The following is a 16334-nucleotide window of genomic DNA, read 5'->3' on the forward strand; positions in this document are numbered from 1 at the left end:
AGGAGACGGTGAGCATCAATATAAAGCTACGTGATCATTTCAGTGGGCGTTGTTTATTACGCCCTCACCGTGAGTCGTCTGCTCCCGAGAGCTGTATGCCTCTTCTCCGACGCCCGGGTGCACCCTTTTGCGTCACCGTTTTGACATGCCTGGCATCTTGCCAGGGTGCTCGTCAGGCTACGTTACAGTAGTTGTATCTAGAGCAGCTGGAGTTATTGCATAATGCGTATCATCCGCGCATTGTTCGAACAGCGTGCTAGTAGCTCGAGGCTACCCTAAGTCTTGGTATTGCTTTCAGTCGTTCCCCTTGGAACGAAACTGTCATATTTATTTAGAACGTTTAGATGCTAAGCGCAGCATCTCGTTGTACTCCTGTTTATTTTTGTATTTACTCTCGTAATATGGAATTCTGATCTCACTTGGGATTCAGCTTCTTTATGCGCATTTATAACGTTAGGAATGGCTGAGAAAAGCGATAAAGGCAAGTAGAATGCATGCTAGAAGGTGTTGCTTGTATACGATTAAATATATATGAATGTATGCTCTAGGAGCATACGTGAATATATGCTGTAGCATGTGTTCTTCCTAAACTGAAGAAGGCACGCGCGCAGGGCGACGTGTCTTTATGTCTTGGTTTATTTCGCATCTTCGCGTCTATTAGTATTGGCAGTTTTGATACTTTCCTGTGATAGTGTTGTGGCAATGATTGTTTCAGTTCAATTGAAGATGCGAACTACCGGCATCTAACGAGAGCCTATACGTTATCTCTCGTGTGTTACCATATGCTAGGCCTTCATAGCCTACAAGCGGAGAACAAATATTAGGAATGCCGCTTAGATAGGTGCAGATCTTTGAATGTTGTTGACTACAGCACCATTCACTTGGCAGGGGCAAGCGAGCCTCGAATTGGTAATTATTATGCCTGAAACGGGTACTCTGTGACCTGCCCAGTTGGGACACGACGTAGTTTGTGTTCCACTTTGACATCAGACAATCCTGCGAAAAAAATGATTATGAGTGACTACTGCAGTAAGAAAACAACCTCAACTGCACCATTTCGATCTCACGGCCGCTGCGGCAGCATGCATTTGTGAGCGTGGACGCCCTAACCGCTGTGCCGTCGCGAACCTTAGGCTTTTGGTGATTTGTGGTTCCACCATTCCGGCAGTGGTGGCGCCTGCTGACGCATCCTGGTAGACGAAAGCGGCAGTGCATTTTAGAAGACAAGGACGGCTCTGTGTGCGTTGTGTACGAGCTATTCTTGCAATGACGGTAGCGGTAGCTGTGATATATCGCTGGTGTGGCAAAAAAAAAAAAAAACTGTCTAAGCAGGAGAAATGGATAGATCTACTCGCTTCTATCCAGGCTGCAGGGATTCGAGGAAAACGGCGTTCGCAAAAGTTCCGTCTCCTAACCTGACAAGCCCTCATGGAGTTACCGGCAGCACAGTGGTAAAGCTCCTTGTGGGAATGCGTCGACGCTTAAGTGGCATGCTATCCTCAAGTGACACCCCGGAAGGTAAACATGGGTAACATTTGACGTCAATATTGCAACTTACTCCAGTACAACGTGTCAGATCTGTGAAGTGTGAGAGGAAGACGGAGAAAACACATGAACATGGCGCGAGACACGGACTTGTGTTGTTCTTTGCCTGCCTGGCTTGTCTTCTCGCTAACAACTGGTGTATTGCGGAAGCACCTTGAAACGAGCCCATAACAAGAAGACGGATATATAATAGCTGCGTGCATATCAATGACCGATTCCCTAAGCCAATACTTGTTTCTTTCCTCGTCATGCTCGCATATTCTGAAGAAAAATTGTCACACTAAAGCTGAAGCACTATAAACAAACACTTCGTTATTTCGTCTATACGAACAAAGGCGGATCTTCACATTACCCGAAATTAGGCGGCGCCGTTTGAAGTTTACGGCATAATTTTCTGACGGCATCTGAGGAGGGAGTCACAGTACATAATAATTGCACAAGAAAAATCACAGAGTGAAAAGGGTCGACTGCGCAAAATAGTTTGTAAGCTATATTGAACGATTGTTACGAACACCCAAAGGTAGGTAGCCAATGAAGAAGTGTTCTTACAATTAAATGCTATGTCAATTTTAGACGGTGATCACTATCAATTTCTCTCTATCTTACCAAGATATCCCTCAATCTCTGACGTTATATCAGCGGTTTCACTAACTGCCTCACTATCCCATGGGCTTCCGTGTTCTGCTGCGAAATCGAATATGCGTTTCCAGCATGCCCAAATCCTAAACTATTCTGCAACAGTGTCCTGTATATTCGCTATATTGATATAGCCTTGTCACGCTGGTACCCAGGCATGATAGTAACGATGACGTCAGTGCAGCACATTCTGACGGGTACAATATTTCGAAATTAGACGGGGACCGCTTTCCTCTAAACTATCGCTGTTAATGATTTTGCACTTGATGCAAGGCGCACCTTTCGTGCTGCTGCGTTTCTTATTTGCGCGAGTAGGATCCCAAGATGGCGGCCACTTTGACGTCAGTGCCAATCATCTATGGTCAGCGAGTATCAATAGCGAAGAGCTCGACACACTCTCAGAGAAACCTGGATGTAAAATTGGACATCTTTATTGGGCGAACTTGCGCGCAGATAGAAAACAAAAAGCAGCACTTGCATGATGATTATACGAAATTTAACGAACACGATCTGCAGTCTTGCGCATCTAAGCACTAGTAATGGTATTTCCACCCGTCAGAGTGTATTTTAGACGAGTCGCTGTTGCTTCCCTAGACTATTGTGACCCGCCGTGGTTGCTCAGTGGCTATGGTGTTGGGCTGCTGAGCTCGAGGTCGCGGGATCGAATCCCTGCCACGGCGGCCGCATTTCGATGGGGGCGAAATGCGAAAACACCCGCGTACTTAGGTTTAGGTGCACGTTAAAGAACCCCAGGTTGTCGAAATTTTCGGAGTCCTCCTCTACGGCGTGCCTCATTATCAGAAAATGGTTTTGGCACGTAAAACCCCATAATTTATTATTTTAATATTAGACTATTGTGCAACTCCATTCATGTTGCGCGCGCAGTTTGATTGGCCACGTGGGTTTCGGCGTCAAATAGGCAGTATCGCTTGCGTGTGGTCGGTTTGAGAAAACGCGTCCTGTTCGGACGTGATTATGTGATAAGAGCTACGACTCGATGAAAGCGATGATAGCCAGAGAGTAAAACATTATGGGCTCCTGTATGCACAAAACTTCATTTACGTGAGAATGTTTTATCATTGACCGGAGTTGCGACAGGTAAAGAAAGAAAGAAAGAAATGAAGAGAAAACACTTAGGTAATGACCTACATTTATAAAGAGGAGCAGTTTATAGACTGTTCATACGAACACTTTGTAAGAGCATGTGTGGCGACTCTGCCTGTTCAAATTTGTGATGCAAGCATGTTTCAAGATTCTTGCAAGGGGCGAACCGTTCTATGATATGGAGTAGTGGATCATTGTCTACTTTTGCGTATGCATATATAGGGCTGTGTTTTCGGACCCAAAGGCAGAATGAACAAATATTTTTGTCCGTACATTCTCTATGGCACTAAACGGCTGCGCCGTCGTTCGTATAATCGCCGACATGAATCATGGCGTCTTACCAAGCCTTCTGCCACGTGAACTACTTTGTGCGTGTCGGTCCGTAGGCTGTGCTCAGACGCCAGGGCCCCTATGCATTCAGGAAGTTCATACGCCAGAACTGTTGGTAAGATCTGGTGTCAGCCAATGGCGATGTGGCAGATACAATTACTGAAAGCGGTGAACCAATAACATTAAGCACATACAAATGATAAGCTAGGTGAATACACGCTGTCATGTGCAAGAACGATTAGACAGGATGCGTCCCTACAAATGGGGACACCTCTCGCGTTTAGGAAGACGACTAGACTACGGGAGCCAGTTTATACGAAAAGACGTTACTTAATGTTTTTTGGATAGACACTTTACTCGCTCTCCAAACGCTTTAAATACCTTAATCAAGATACTTAAACCAGCACCCATTCAGTTTCTGCATATACTGCGCGACATTGCATCTGCCGAAGTTTCAACGCGACTGAGGTTCATTCTATTTAGATTGTAATTTTAAACTCTTAAATTATAAATGTCTCTCCCGTGTGGAGTACGGCCGGGTATCTGAGCGTTGGAGGCGTTATACAACGAATATACGGTGCTTGAGGGCGTGCCCGACGAATGTTAATTCGGCGAATATGCGTCGAGAGTACGGTCGTTCTCAATGAATTAAATTTGGAGGAGCGGTTGCTGGCACGTAAGAGTGAAAGCAAGCGCTATATTCTGACTGGAACTAAGCGCAATGTCTTGTCGTCCTTTTATCATGAAAGCACGTATTTTTTTTCTTATAAACGGATTGATTATAAACGAAAATGTAGAGATTCCCTAAGGTTCAATTGATAGCCGGGGAACATACACACGCACCCATACACGCACGCACGCAAGCACGGACGCACACACTTGTATCCAGAGCAAGGATACCACGACAGTCAAATTTCTTGTGTGCCTGTGAGTGCAAGTGGAAAATCAGTACTGAAGTCCAAGCTTGGTATTGTGTACTTTGCTAATGCGTGCTTTGCTTTGCTATGCGTGCTAATTAAGAAGTTCAGATTTTTTGGCAACCCTGTGCCGTATACTTTTGCTCGCGCGTGTACATAACTTTTTAGGGTCCCGGTCTACACAAAACGGATGCCTTTATTTCGATGCATGTTCAGTTATGTTAAGACTTACCAAAGGAGTTCGTCCCATCGCAGGAAAAATTTGGGCAGGGTTATCACCACGCGGTCTTTCTTTTGCATATCTACGCACGTTCTTAGAATTCCAGGTTTCACTGAGGATGAAAGAGAAGCCGCACATTTGACAGCTGTTGCATGGACAACCGACAAAAAGTGCAGTGTTATGGCTGGCCATATTAAACCACCTCGAAATACATGGAGGAACGGAAATTTCGTAGAATTCACACAGGAGCTGGTCTTTAGATTTGCCTTTGGCGTGGCCTTACTGTTCTTATTATCGAACCAACTATCTCAAGCTTCAACCATGGTTAGCTATTTAACTGGTTCTTGTATCTGTCTTTATGTCTAGCTAACTACATTTCTAACTATCACCGTATCTCCATTGTGTGAATCGTTACGTTTATATTTCTTTCCTCTCCCCGATGCAGCTGCAAACACGGGCGACAAATGGGACGCCCAACTCGTGAGTATTGCATCTGCTCAGCCGTCTTTGTGAAAGGCTGCGCACAGTCCTGAATGTAGCTGAAAGGTGCAAGGGAAACGCTATTCATGCTGCCGTGACACATTCTTTCGCGCTCGGCACGGTATGTTCACAGTTGTGTGGGCACCGAACCAGACATATCCGCCTGACATATGCAAGCGCTACTGCCTCGCCCAAAGCTCAATGGGAGGAGCAACTGCTCGCACGTTTTCTTTTGTTTTTGAATCATTTGAACTTTACTGTGGAATACCAAGACTAAATTGGATCCAACTTTGTACAATATCGCTCGTGGTATCACCCTCTTAGTGAAAACACAACCTTAGTAATGAAGGGCGCCTTAAGAGGAAGCTTTAGCTCGGGTGCTCCTATCTAAGTACATGTAGAAGGAGAATTTGTTTTTCTCGGCAACCACGGCACAAAATTTAACGCGGTTTGTTTAATTTAAAAGGATAACTTAAAATGAAGGCACTGTTGTTTCGAATTTTTTTATTTATGCCATAATTTTTTTATTAAAGATTGGGAAAAATCGAAAATTTTCAAAAAACAAATCTATAATGTTTACAACTCTGTGACTCAGCCACGAAACATAATAATTATTCTATGAATTGCATCTCATAGTACATTCAAAGCGGACAAAATTGATTTGTTACACACGAATCTAAAAAAAATTAATATGGAAATACAACTTTTGCGGAACCCTTGTAAACAACGTAAAAAAATTACATATGATATAAAATTACATATCAAATTTGTCCGCTTTTAATGATCTAATGGATGCCGTTTACAGAACCGCGATACGTGTACTTGATGTCGAGCTATGAATTTGTAAACATTGTGCTTCTATTTTGCTAACTTCCGAATTTCTGAAGATCTTTTAACAAAATTCAGAACCTAAATAGAAACTGCGCTTCTGACGGTCACTAGAATTTACCTTTCTCTTCAAATGCATGAAATTTCATTAAATTGGCCGAGAGGTTATCTCAGAAAAGCATTCTTGCGTTTTATATGTACTTGAATAGGGCGCGTCGGAGTTGGGCCCGAGCTAAACCTTCGTCTTAACGTATTTCGTCGACGAATGTGCAGGAGCGCCGACTTGACTATACCTGACGAAACTTTTGACGCATCCAACTTATATCTCGACTACGCACTAGACAAAAAAAAAGCATGCGAAAGTATAATTTTTAGGCGCAGTTATGGTCCTTAGATTTCCAAAGAGGTACTCAGTGAAAGCGCAGTCATCGATTCAAATAATTAGTCCTCTGTAAGTAAATAAATACATTAATTATTAGCAAATTTCTGTACAAATGGATGTCTTAAGGTTTTCCTGCTTTGTTCAACATCTGTCCCAAGCATCTAGTCCCCTTTGTCATCACCAATACAAGCCAACACTCACTCACCGTGGTTGCTTAGCTGCTTTTGGGTTGCGCTGCTAAGCACGAAGGCGCGGGATGAAATCTCAATCGCGGGGGTCGCTTTTTTATATGGGCTAAATGTAAAAATGCCCGTGTACCACGCAGAGGATGCGCGTTAAGAACTCCGGGTTGTCCGAACTAATTCGGAGTGATTCCGCTACGACGTGCACATAGATCATGTTTTTGGCCGGCAGAACAAAGAATGTTGTCAAGCCTACGCAACAACACAGATACGAACACGAATACAAATTTCTGGCATGGGATTTATAAATGCAGTGCCATCTTACGAGCTCTCGTGATTGCCTTGTTGGATGCGAATTTCGTCGTATACATAAAGCAGCCGCTGACGCTTACCTCATGCAGCCTATGATCATTGCCCTTTTTGTCCAGGCGGCTGGCTTGCTGCTGGGCCGCACTGGCGTCGTGCTCCTCGTGGCCAGTGTCCTCCTCGCCTTGTTCGTGCCCCTCATCGAACTTGCCGTGCTGTACGTTCGTTACCGGCGGCCGCCTGTGAACGAGCAGCCGGAAACCGAGGAACACGCGGCGTCCCGAATCAAGTGGAGCCTCTGCTTCTGGGTGCTCCTCGCGTTCTTGACGTAAGCTCAGCACGGCGGAGTCTCTGATGGCCAACAACAATTTCGATTGCTTAAGGTTTTCGGGCAGACTTCGAATGTTCGTTAAAATCAGCCTTCGATACAGCGCATAGGGGCGTTAAAAATACTTACACTGCAGAAAAAAAACTTGAGTTCGGCGAGAGAGGAAATGAGATGGCCAGAAAAAATTAGGAAGATTTAGCATTTCATGTGGCCGGGAACACAATTACGGGTACAACTGTTGACTTGCACTGTCGATGCGGGCATCTTATCAGGACCAACTGGCTCCTGGCGAGCCACACTATGTGGACCTGTCTCATTTTATTATTTCTTTCCGCGGCCTACGCGATATGCGCGTGGATATCGCCCCTCTGTGAACCTCTGTGCGGCCGCAACCCAACGTGAATGACCGAGTGGCGACATTCCACGATTGTGCAGCGGTTAGTGCGTCCACCTTCAGATCTGTGCAGGTGCACGAATTTGAATGGCAGTCGTAACGGAGGGCAAGCAATTTGCTTTTAAATCCGTAAGCATTTTTACGCTTATCCAACGAAAAAAACTGCACCCGTCCCGTAAGACCATCACTTTCAGGAAAGGGCCCGCAGCATACACCTTCGTGCTGCCTCTCGCTACTAAGTGAACTAATCGGCGAAAACACCGCGCTCACGTAGCTATCAGTACTTGGCGCTTTCTGTCCCCATCGCAGATCACTTTGAAGATACGGCCGGCGTGGCTGCGCCAGGCGCAGCTACCGCCGGGGTGTAGTTGGTCATGGTTTCTGACGGCTCTACGAGGATGGATAATGTGCTAAGGAGCGATAACGGCTAATGATAATCGGAACATCATCAGCGCAACTTGCTCCGCCACCTGCAGTAGTTCGTTTGCGTCATCAATGCCACTTGCGCCATCATCCACAGCAGCGTCGCAGCGCTGGGGTTTGTGCTGACCGCGTCAAGGTCCTGACAGTGGGTGGGCTGCATGGAGATGACCAAGTGGCGCAATACTCACATATACTTGGACGGCTCTCAAAGGACCTTTTGCGCAACTTTTTTAATTCGCTCTATTCCGATGTTGAGCTTATAGGGAGCAGGCTATCTCACATGTGCGTAAAGACGAGACGAAGACAGGAAGGTAACTTTCGAGCTTGTAAATGCCATCGCACTGAAGCAAGACGGCCGTAAAAAACTTCTGTAAAAGCGCAAAGCTAACTTTCTGGAGAAACTCGGGTCCCCATGAAGGGGGCACAGCGCGCATTATTGCACTAAACGGCGATTCATGGTAGTCGGTCGATGTCATACCAAAAATTTTCCAATCGCATTCACAAATACAGGCGGGCATAATAGGAAAGTGAATCTTCGAGGAGCGATTCCCTGTTTCCATATTTGTGCGTTTAGAAACACTTGCCCTGTTTACCTTTTGTGTTCATCCCTGCTCCTTTTGCGTTGCGTATAAAATATATTCAAGGCGGCTATACGGGGACCGACTGGCATCACATTATTCTTTCGTGATTTGTGAAATATTACATAATAACGAGCCATACTTTGCAAGAATAGCACCATCTGTGACGATGAGCAATACAACTTAGGCTAACTAGTTCATTTTATTCTGTGGTCATGTAACGCTTACCGAGTGTATTGCATTATTAGTCATATCCGTAGCAATTTGCGATTGTTCGTGTGGGTGTCTTCATTCTTTTTTCCCGTTCATCTTTCATCAGCTTCATGGTCCTTGGCGCCCTCCTAACCAAGGCTCACGCGTCCATGACGTTGGATAGTGCCCAGAAGCAGGGGCGATACTTAGCCCACAACATTCCGGACGTCTCCCACAGATTCACGAACGTGAGTGAGCTCTGATAGTAAAGTTTGGTAATCTTTTCAATAAAGACCAGCGCAGCCGAACGGCCACGGCGTACACCCGTCTGATGACCTCACTAAATCATTGGATCCGTAGTAGTGTGTGTGTGCGCGTGTGTGTGTGTGCGCGTGCGTGCGTGCGTGTGTGCGTGCGTGTGTGTGTGTGTGTGTGTGTGTGTGTGTGCGTGCGTGCGTGTGTGTGTGTGTGTGTGTGTGTGTGTGCGCGTGCGTGTGTGCGCGTGCGTGCGTGCGTGCGTGTGTGTGTGTGTGTGTGTGTGTGTGTGTGTGTGCGTGTGTGTGTGTGTGTGTGTGTGTGTGTGTGTGTGTGTGTGTGTGTGGAAAAATACAAACACATCCCGAGGATTTCGGGATCTGCTGGCGGCTGCCGCGCGCCCTGTCTTACCCGAGTAGGAAAAAGACAAAAATAATTTCTCGCGAAGAAAATTTGTTATCGAAAACGCATCACGGTCAATAGGTACTAGAGACTCACTGGGACAATTTGGTGAAATTACAGTAGCTTGCTACAATGCGCATAAGTTCCTAAGATATTTGAATACATTTCCATTGTAGTCCATGGGAAAGTCCCATAGACTCTCTCTCGGCATAAAGCTGATTTTCGACGTTTGTGCCTGGGACCGACCTGTATATGCATATAATGTACGAATGAATTACTGGGTAAAGAAACAGCGCGAGGAAGTAGTTATTTGTTAGAATAAGATATAAGCCAGCTCCCTGTTATATTGTAACACTCGATAACTTTCATTGCGTTTTAAGGTGAAAATCCGGAACAGTCAGGCAGTTTGCGCTGCTGGCCGTTTTTTGACTTCTCATGCCGAGCAGGCTGCCGCACGCTAGCCTTTTACACCGCAACGGAAAGGGCCGCGGAAGTCCCGTAAACAACTTCAGTTTAAGATGAGTTAAGTGTTCCTACGGAGTGGCACAGTGACGGTGGTGTTCTGCTGCTAACCACGAAATTGACGTTTCGATTGCCCACAAAACAAAGAATTTCGTTAAGCCAACACATTAACACAGATACGAACACGAATGCAAATTTCTGGCATGGGACTTGCTAAAAGGTAGTGCCATCTTACGAGCTCTCGCGATTGCCTTGTTGGACGCAAATTTCGTCGTACACATAAAGCAGCCGCTGACGCTTACCTCATGCAGCCTACGCTCGTTGCCCTTTTTGTCCAGGCGGCTGGCTTGCTGCAGGGCTGCACTGGCGTCGCGCTCCTCGTGGCCAGTGTCCACCTGGCCCTGCTCGTGCCCCTCGTCGGACTTGCCGTGCTGTACGTTCGTTACCGGCGGCCGTCTTTGAACGAGCAGCCGGAAACCGAGGAACAGGCGGCGTCCCGAATCAAGTGGAGCCTCTGCTTCTGGGTGCTCCTCGCGTTCTTGGCGTAAGCTCCGCTCGCCGGCGTCCCTGATGGCCAACAACAATTTCGATTGTTTAACATCTTCGGGCCGACAGGGGAGTTAAAATTACTTACACTGCAGAAAACACTTGAGTTTGGAGAGGGAGGAAATGAGATGGCCAGAAAAAATTAGGAAGATTTAGCATTTCATGTGACCGGGAAGACAATTACGGTTACAGCTGTTGACTTGCACTGTAGACGCGGGCATCTTATTAGGACCAACTGGCTCCTGGCGAGCCACACTAAGTCGACCTGTCTCATTTTATTATTCCTTTCCGTGGCCTACGCGACATACGCGTGGATATCGCCCCTCTCTGAGCCTCTGCGCGGCCGCAACGCAACGTGAATGACCGAGTGACGACATTCCGCGATGGTGCAGCGGTTAGTGCGTCCACCTTCATATCTGTGCAGGTGCACAGTATTTTTACGCTTATCCAACGAAAATAACCGCGCCCCGTCCCGTAATACCATCACTTTTCAGAAAGGGCGCGCAGCATTCACCTTCGTGCTGCCTCTCGCTTCAAAGTGAACTAAGCGGCGAGAGCACACCGTTAACGAACCTATCAGTACTCGGCGCTCTCTGTCCCCATCGCAGATCGCTTTGAAGGTACGGCTGGCGTCGCCGCGCCAGGCGCAGCTGTCGCCGGAGTGCGGTTGATCATGGTTTCTGACGGCTCTACGAGGCTGGATAAGGCGCTAAGGGGGGATAACGGCTAATAATAATCGGAACATCATCAGCGCAACTGGCACCGCCCCCTGCACTAGTTCGTTTCCCTTGCGCCGTCATCTGTAGCAGTGTCGCAGCGCTGGCGTGTGTGCTGACCGCATCAAGTCCATGACAGTGGGCGGGCTGCATGAAGATGAGCAAGTGGCGCAATACTCACACATTCTTAGACAGCTCCCAGAGGAACTTTTGCGAAACGTTTTTACTTCGCTCTATTGCGATGTGGAGCCTGATAGGGAGGAGGCTGCCTTACATCTGCGTAAAGACTATACCAAGGCAGGAAGGTGACTTTCAAGCTCCTAACTGCCGTCGCGCTCAAGCTAGACGGCCGTAAAAACCAGAAAAAGCGCGAAGCTAACTCGGGAAAAACTGCGGTCCTCACGAAGGGGAGAAAGTGCGCATTATTGCACAAATCACGATTCATGGTGGTTGGTCGATATTCATACCAATCATTTTCTAATCGCATTGACAAATGCAGGTGCACCGAACAGGAAAGTAAATCTTCGAGGAGCGCTTCCATGTTTCCATATTTGTGCGTATAGAAACATTTGCCCTGTTTTACTTTTTGAGTTCTTTCGTGCTCCTTTTGCGTTGCGTATAATATGTATTCAAAGTGGCTATACGGGAACCGACTTGCGGCACATTATTGATTCGTGATTTGTGAAATATGATGTAACAAGCAATACTACGTGAAAATTCAGGTGAAGCGAGAAATGCACAAGGGCTTGTACATAAAACCTTTACCTAAAAATATGCATCCGATACATCACGAGAACCGTAGGAAGGCAAGAGCCAGAGCTTTACATGCTAAGTACGGGAAGTACAACGGGGCAGTCTACGTAGATGTCGCCGAGTATAAGAACAAGGACGCATTTGCAGTTGCGGTGGTGGACGGGCGGGGACGCTTAGTCACCTCTGGATCAGTCAAAACCCGCTCCTCAGAAACTGCAGAGGAGGCGGCGATGGCGCTAGCTATAGGTAATACTGAAGCTGACCTGATTTTCAGCGACTCTAAAACAGCCATCCGAAATTTGGCGAGGGGCAGAATCTCTGCCACAGCGGCAGGATTACTAAATCGGCCCCGGGGCGAGGGACTACGGAGGTGGAAATTGTCTGGGTACCGGCCCACTCTGGGAACCCTGGGAACGAGGCGGCTCACATGAATGCTCGAGGTTTCGTCAGCCGAGCAGGTGAGCCGGACGTTGCAGGGAGGTCCACGAGAGATGGGCTGGTGTCCTTTCACGACATTACTAACCATTACAAACTTGAGCGGAGAATTTACCCTCCACCGGACAAGCAATTGGTGAAGGCGCAGGAAAGCGTCTGGCGAAGATTGCAGACGAGATCTTTCTATAGCCCATACGTGTTAAACAAAATCTACCCGGACGTTCAGCCGGAATGCAAATGGTTCCAGGAACTGGCCACCTATGACCACATATTATGGCGCTGTAGCATAGCGCCGCCACCGGCGGATATTATGCGCGATCCTTCTCTCGAGCAGTGGGAGGCCGTGTTGGCCAGCTCAGGCCCGGTCGTCCAGACCAGGGCCGTGGAGTGGGCCACCCAGGTCGCCGTCAGCCATGAGCTGATGGCCATCTAGCACGGAATCGTCCGCACATGCGTTCTGACGAAAATAAAGTTTTTCCATCCATCCATCCATTTGCAAGAATAGCACCATCTGTGACGATGAGCAAGACTACTTTGGCTAACTAGTTCATTTTATTCTGTGGTCATGTAACGCTTACCGAGTGTATAGCATTATTCTGTCATATCCGCAGTAATTTGCGACTGTTCGTGTGGATGTCTGGCCTTTTTTTCCTCTTCATCGTTCATCAGCTTCATGGTCCTTGGCGCACTCCTAACCAAGGCTCACGCGTCCGTGGCGTTGGACAGTGCCCAGAAGCAGGGGCGATACTTAGTCCACACCATTCCGGACGTCTTCCACAGACCCATGAACGTGAGTGTGCTCTGATGGCAAAGTTGGGTGACCTTTCCAATAAAGACCAGCGCAGCCGAACGGCCGCCGCGTACACCCGTCTGAAGACCTCACTAAATCATTCGATCGGTAGTAGCGATGGGCAGTGGCAGGGGCCTAATCAATGGGAGTTTCCGACTCACGCATATACACACACACACACACACACACACACACACACACACACACACACACACACACACACACACACACACACACACACACACACACACACACACACACACACACACACACACACACACACACACACACACACACACACACACACACACACACACACACACACACACACACACACACACACACACACACACACACACACACACACACACACACACACACACACACACACACACACACACACACGCACGCATACACACACGCGCACACACGCACACACACACGCATATATATATATATATATATACCCATCTGTGTGTGCGTGTGTTTGTGTGAAAACTTGTCTTGAAAAAGACAGATACAACCCGAGGATTTCGGTATCTCCTGGCGGCGGCCGTGCGCCCTGTCTTACCAGAATGGGAAGAAGACATGCAAAAGTAGTTTCTCGCGAAAAAAATTAGTTATCGAAACTGGATCACGGTCATTACGTACTAGAGTGTCACTAGGACATTCTGGTGAAATTACGGTAGCTTGCTGCAATGTATGTAAGTTCCTAAGATATTTTAATACATTTCCCTTGAGTCTATGGGAAAGTCCCATAGGCTCTATCTCTCGGCATAAAGCTGATCTTCGACGTTTCTGCCTGGGGCGGACCTGTATATGTGTATATTGTACGAATTAGTTACTGGCTAAAAAGACAGCGCGAGGAAGTAGTTATTTGTTAGAGTAATAGGGGGGGGGGGGGGAGGGCTATGCCAGCTAGCAGTTATTTTGTAATAGCTGATAATTTTGATTACGTTGTAAAGGGAAAATCCGGAACTGTCAGGCAATTCGTGCTGCTGGCCGTATTTTGGTTTTTTATGCCGAGCAGGCTGCCGTACGCCTACCTTTTACACCGCAAAGGAAAGAGCTGCGAAACTCCCGTAAACAGCTTCATTTTAAAATGAGTTAAGTGTTCCTATGGAGTGGCACTGTGACGGTAGTGCTCTGCTTCTTACCAAGAAATTGCCGTTTCGATTGGTGACAACGTGCGACAGCATGGCGACGGACTCTCACATTGTGAAAGGGGTGGTGACCGGGCTTCGGGTCGAAATTGCGTGGTGTCGGTAACAAATATTTCTATACTAAACATGCCCTGTTGTTCTGTTTCTTCCTACAATGCTTTGTCAACAAGTGCTAGCGTAACTTTCACATAGCGCGTGCAATTTTTGTTCCTCTTTGAAGGGTCATCACTGATGGCATCTGTTTTATTTCTTTCTTTTTCTCGCTGCCTGCCGGGTGTTATTGCATGCTTACTACGCTAGAGACGCCATCGTGATTTTGTGACAGGTGAATTTGCTTTTTTATCTGCGATGTGCTTAAGCGTTTAAGGTGACACTTTTTCCTTTTTGCGTTAATTGTGCGTTCATGTTTTGTGCACTGTATGATTGCTAACCGCACTTTCACTAGCGTATTCGCTTTTCTTTAAATTTCACTCATTTGCTTCTGCACTAGGTAACCGCACTGCACTTGCAGGATTTACGTTGTTTAGATATGATATTTTCAGTAATGTTTTCCTATGTATACGTCTCAAGTATTGCTCCCCTTACGCTGTGCTCAACATGAGCCTCCCCTGTATGTTATTCAGAAAAAATAAACCGTCGCTCAAAGCATTCGTGTTTTCACGCGTTAAACCTGAGATAATAGTTTTCCCTCAAAGCGGATGTTGAAAAGAAGGGCCAGCTTAGAGCATTCATGTAATGGAGCGATAATTTGCTGGCGGATGCAGAGTAGTCAAAAGGTCCAAAGTGCGTTATAACGTGATAGTGTGTTCTGTAAAACAAAGTACCCTTCGCTAGCCCCCCATTCCGAGAAATATCGTCTGCATTGTACTGTATCTGCTGCGGATCTAAAGTTGCAAGAATACATATTGCCTATTTTTGTTCATTTTATTTCTTTGTTTACATCGTGCAGTAGGAGAACGTCCGGGCACTTACATGCTTGACGTGGGTCTGGCGCATTTGCATAGCCATTCCCGTAATGATCCTCAAAGTATCATAATGTGTATTTTTGAGGGTGAATAAAGAATTAGTCAATCTGTTAACTGCCAGATGTGAAGCTTCCCGTCTCATTCCTACGGAATCAGGTGTGAAGCATTTAACAAGGAGGCTGCGGTGATCTGTCATCGCACAAATTCATGTGTTTTCAATTTTTATGCTACGGACCAATTCAAGTTGTACTAAACACTGCGTAATTATTGGTAAAAACTGATTCGGCCTCACTTGATTAATATCTTTACCTAAAAAATTTCATTAAGCCCCAGCTGAGTTTCGCGCTTGCTTGAAGCCCACGTGTGACAGTGTTTGAACAATATAGCGCTGTTTGCGTGCTTCCCGATAGCAGAGGTCATTCTACGGAGTTGAACATTTACCCTGCCGTAACCAGCACGATCTGTAATTCGCACCTCTCATGACAATGTCCTTGCCATTCTCTCTACAGGACTTGGGCGTTATAGCCGGGCCAATGTTCAGGGAGTTTTTATCGGCAGTGGATCATCGCCTTGACGGTAATTCTGGTCGTCTGCAAGTATTCCGAGCGTACTGGCAGATCTTGTAACTCTTAGGCCAGAGGCACTATACTTTTCAGGATTTCACATTTTCGCATCAGTTTGAAAACTATGAAAACGATCACGACAATGGGATGGGATTTTTCTTAAACTTTTGTAGTTGTGCTGGAGCTACAAATAACAATGAAAGCCGCGCCGTTTTTAGACTTTTGGCTATTATTAATATCAGCGTGACCTTACTTTACTTCTCGCGCTAACTGCGTACTGAGCCAACGAACGTTCTCATTAACCTCATCTAACAAGCAATTCACCGCCCTCCTTGACCGCTGGCTTGGCGACACCAGTTCCCACTCAAGCCAGGTGTGAAGCTTCCATAAATAGGAGCACGTCTGCAGGAACAAATAATCCGCGCAGTGAAACCATGAT

General features: G+C 46.7%; 1 protein-coding gene across 1 annotated transcript; it reads left to right on the forward strand.

Moving 5' to 3' along the window:
* Positions 1-7017: 7017 nt before the first annotated feature.
* Positions 7018-13219, forward strand: LOC129383924 (uncharacterized). The gene is made up of 4 exons (XM_055068950.1): positions 7018-7258; positions 8973-9093; positions 10303-10508; positions 13084-13219. Exons 1-4 carry the CDS (start codon positions 7020-7022, stop codon positions 13217-13219), a joined length of 702 nt encoding a protein of 233 aa, XP_054924925.1. The 5' UTR covers positions 7018-7019.
* The last annotated feature ends 3115 nt before the right edge of the window (positions 13220-16334 follow it).

The sequence above is a fragment of the Dermacentor andersoni genome, chromosome 9 (assembly GCF_023375885.2).
Source record: "Dermacentor andersoni chromosome 9, qqDerAnde1_hic_scaffold, whole genome shotgun sequence".
In the NCBI taxonomy this organism is placed as follows: Eukaryota; Metazoa; Arthropoda; class Arachnida; order Ixodida; family Ixodidae; genus Dermacentor; species Dermacentor andersoni.

Bases quoted from the DNA above. Each gene is read 5' to 3' on its own strand.
- LOC129383924 (XM_055068950.1), top strand. From the start codon at position 7,020: ATGCAGCCTATGATCATTGCCCTTTTTGTCCAGGCGGCTGGCTTGCTG. The intron at 7,259-8,972 runs GTAAGCTCAGCA...ATCTTTCATCAG, and splicing joins GTGCTCCTCGCGTTCTTGAC to CTTCATGGTCCTTGGCGCCC. The intron at 10,509-13,083 runs GTAAGCTCCGCT...ATCGTTCATCAG, and splicing joins GTGCTCCTCGCGTTCTTGGC to CTTCATGGTCCTTGGCGCAC.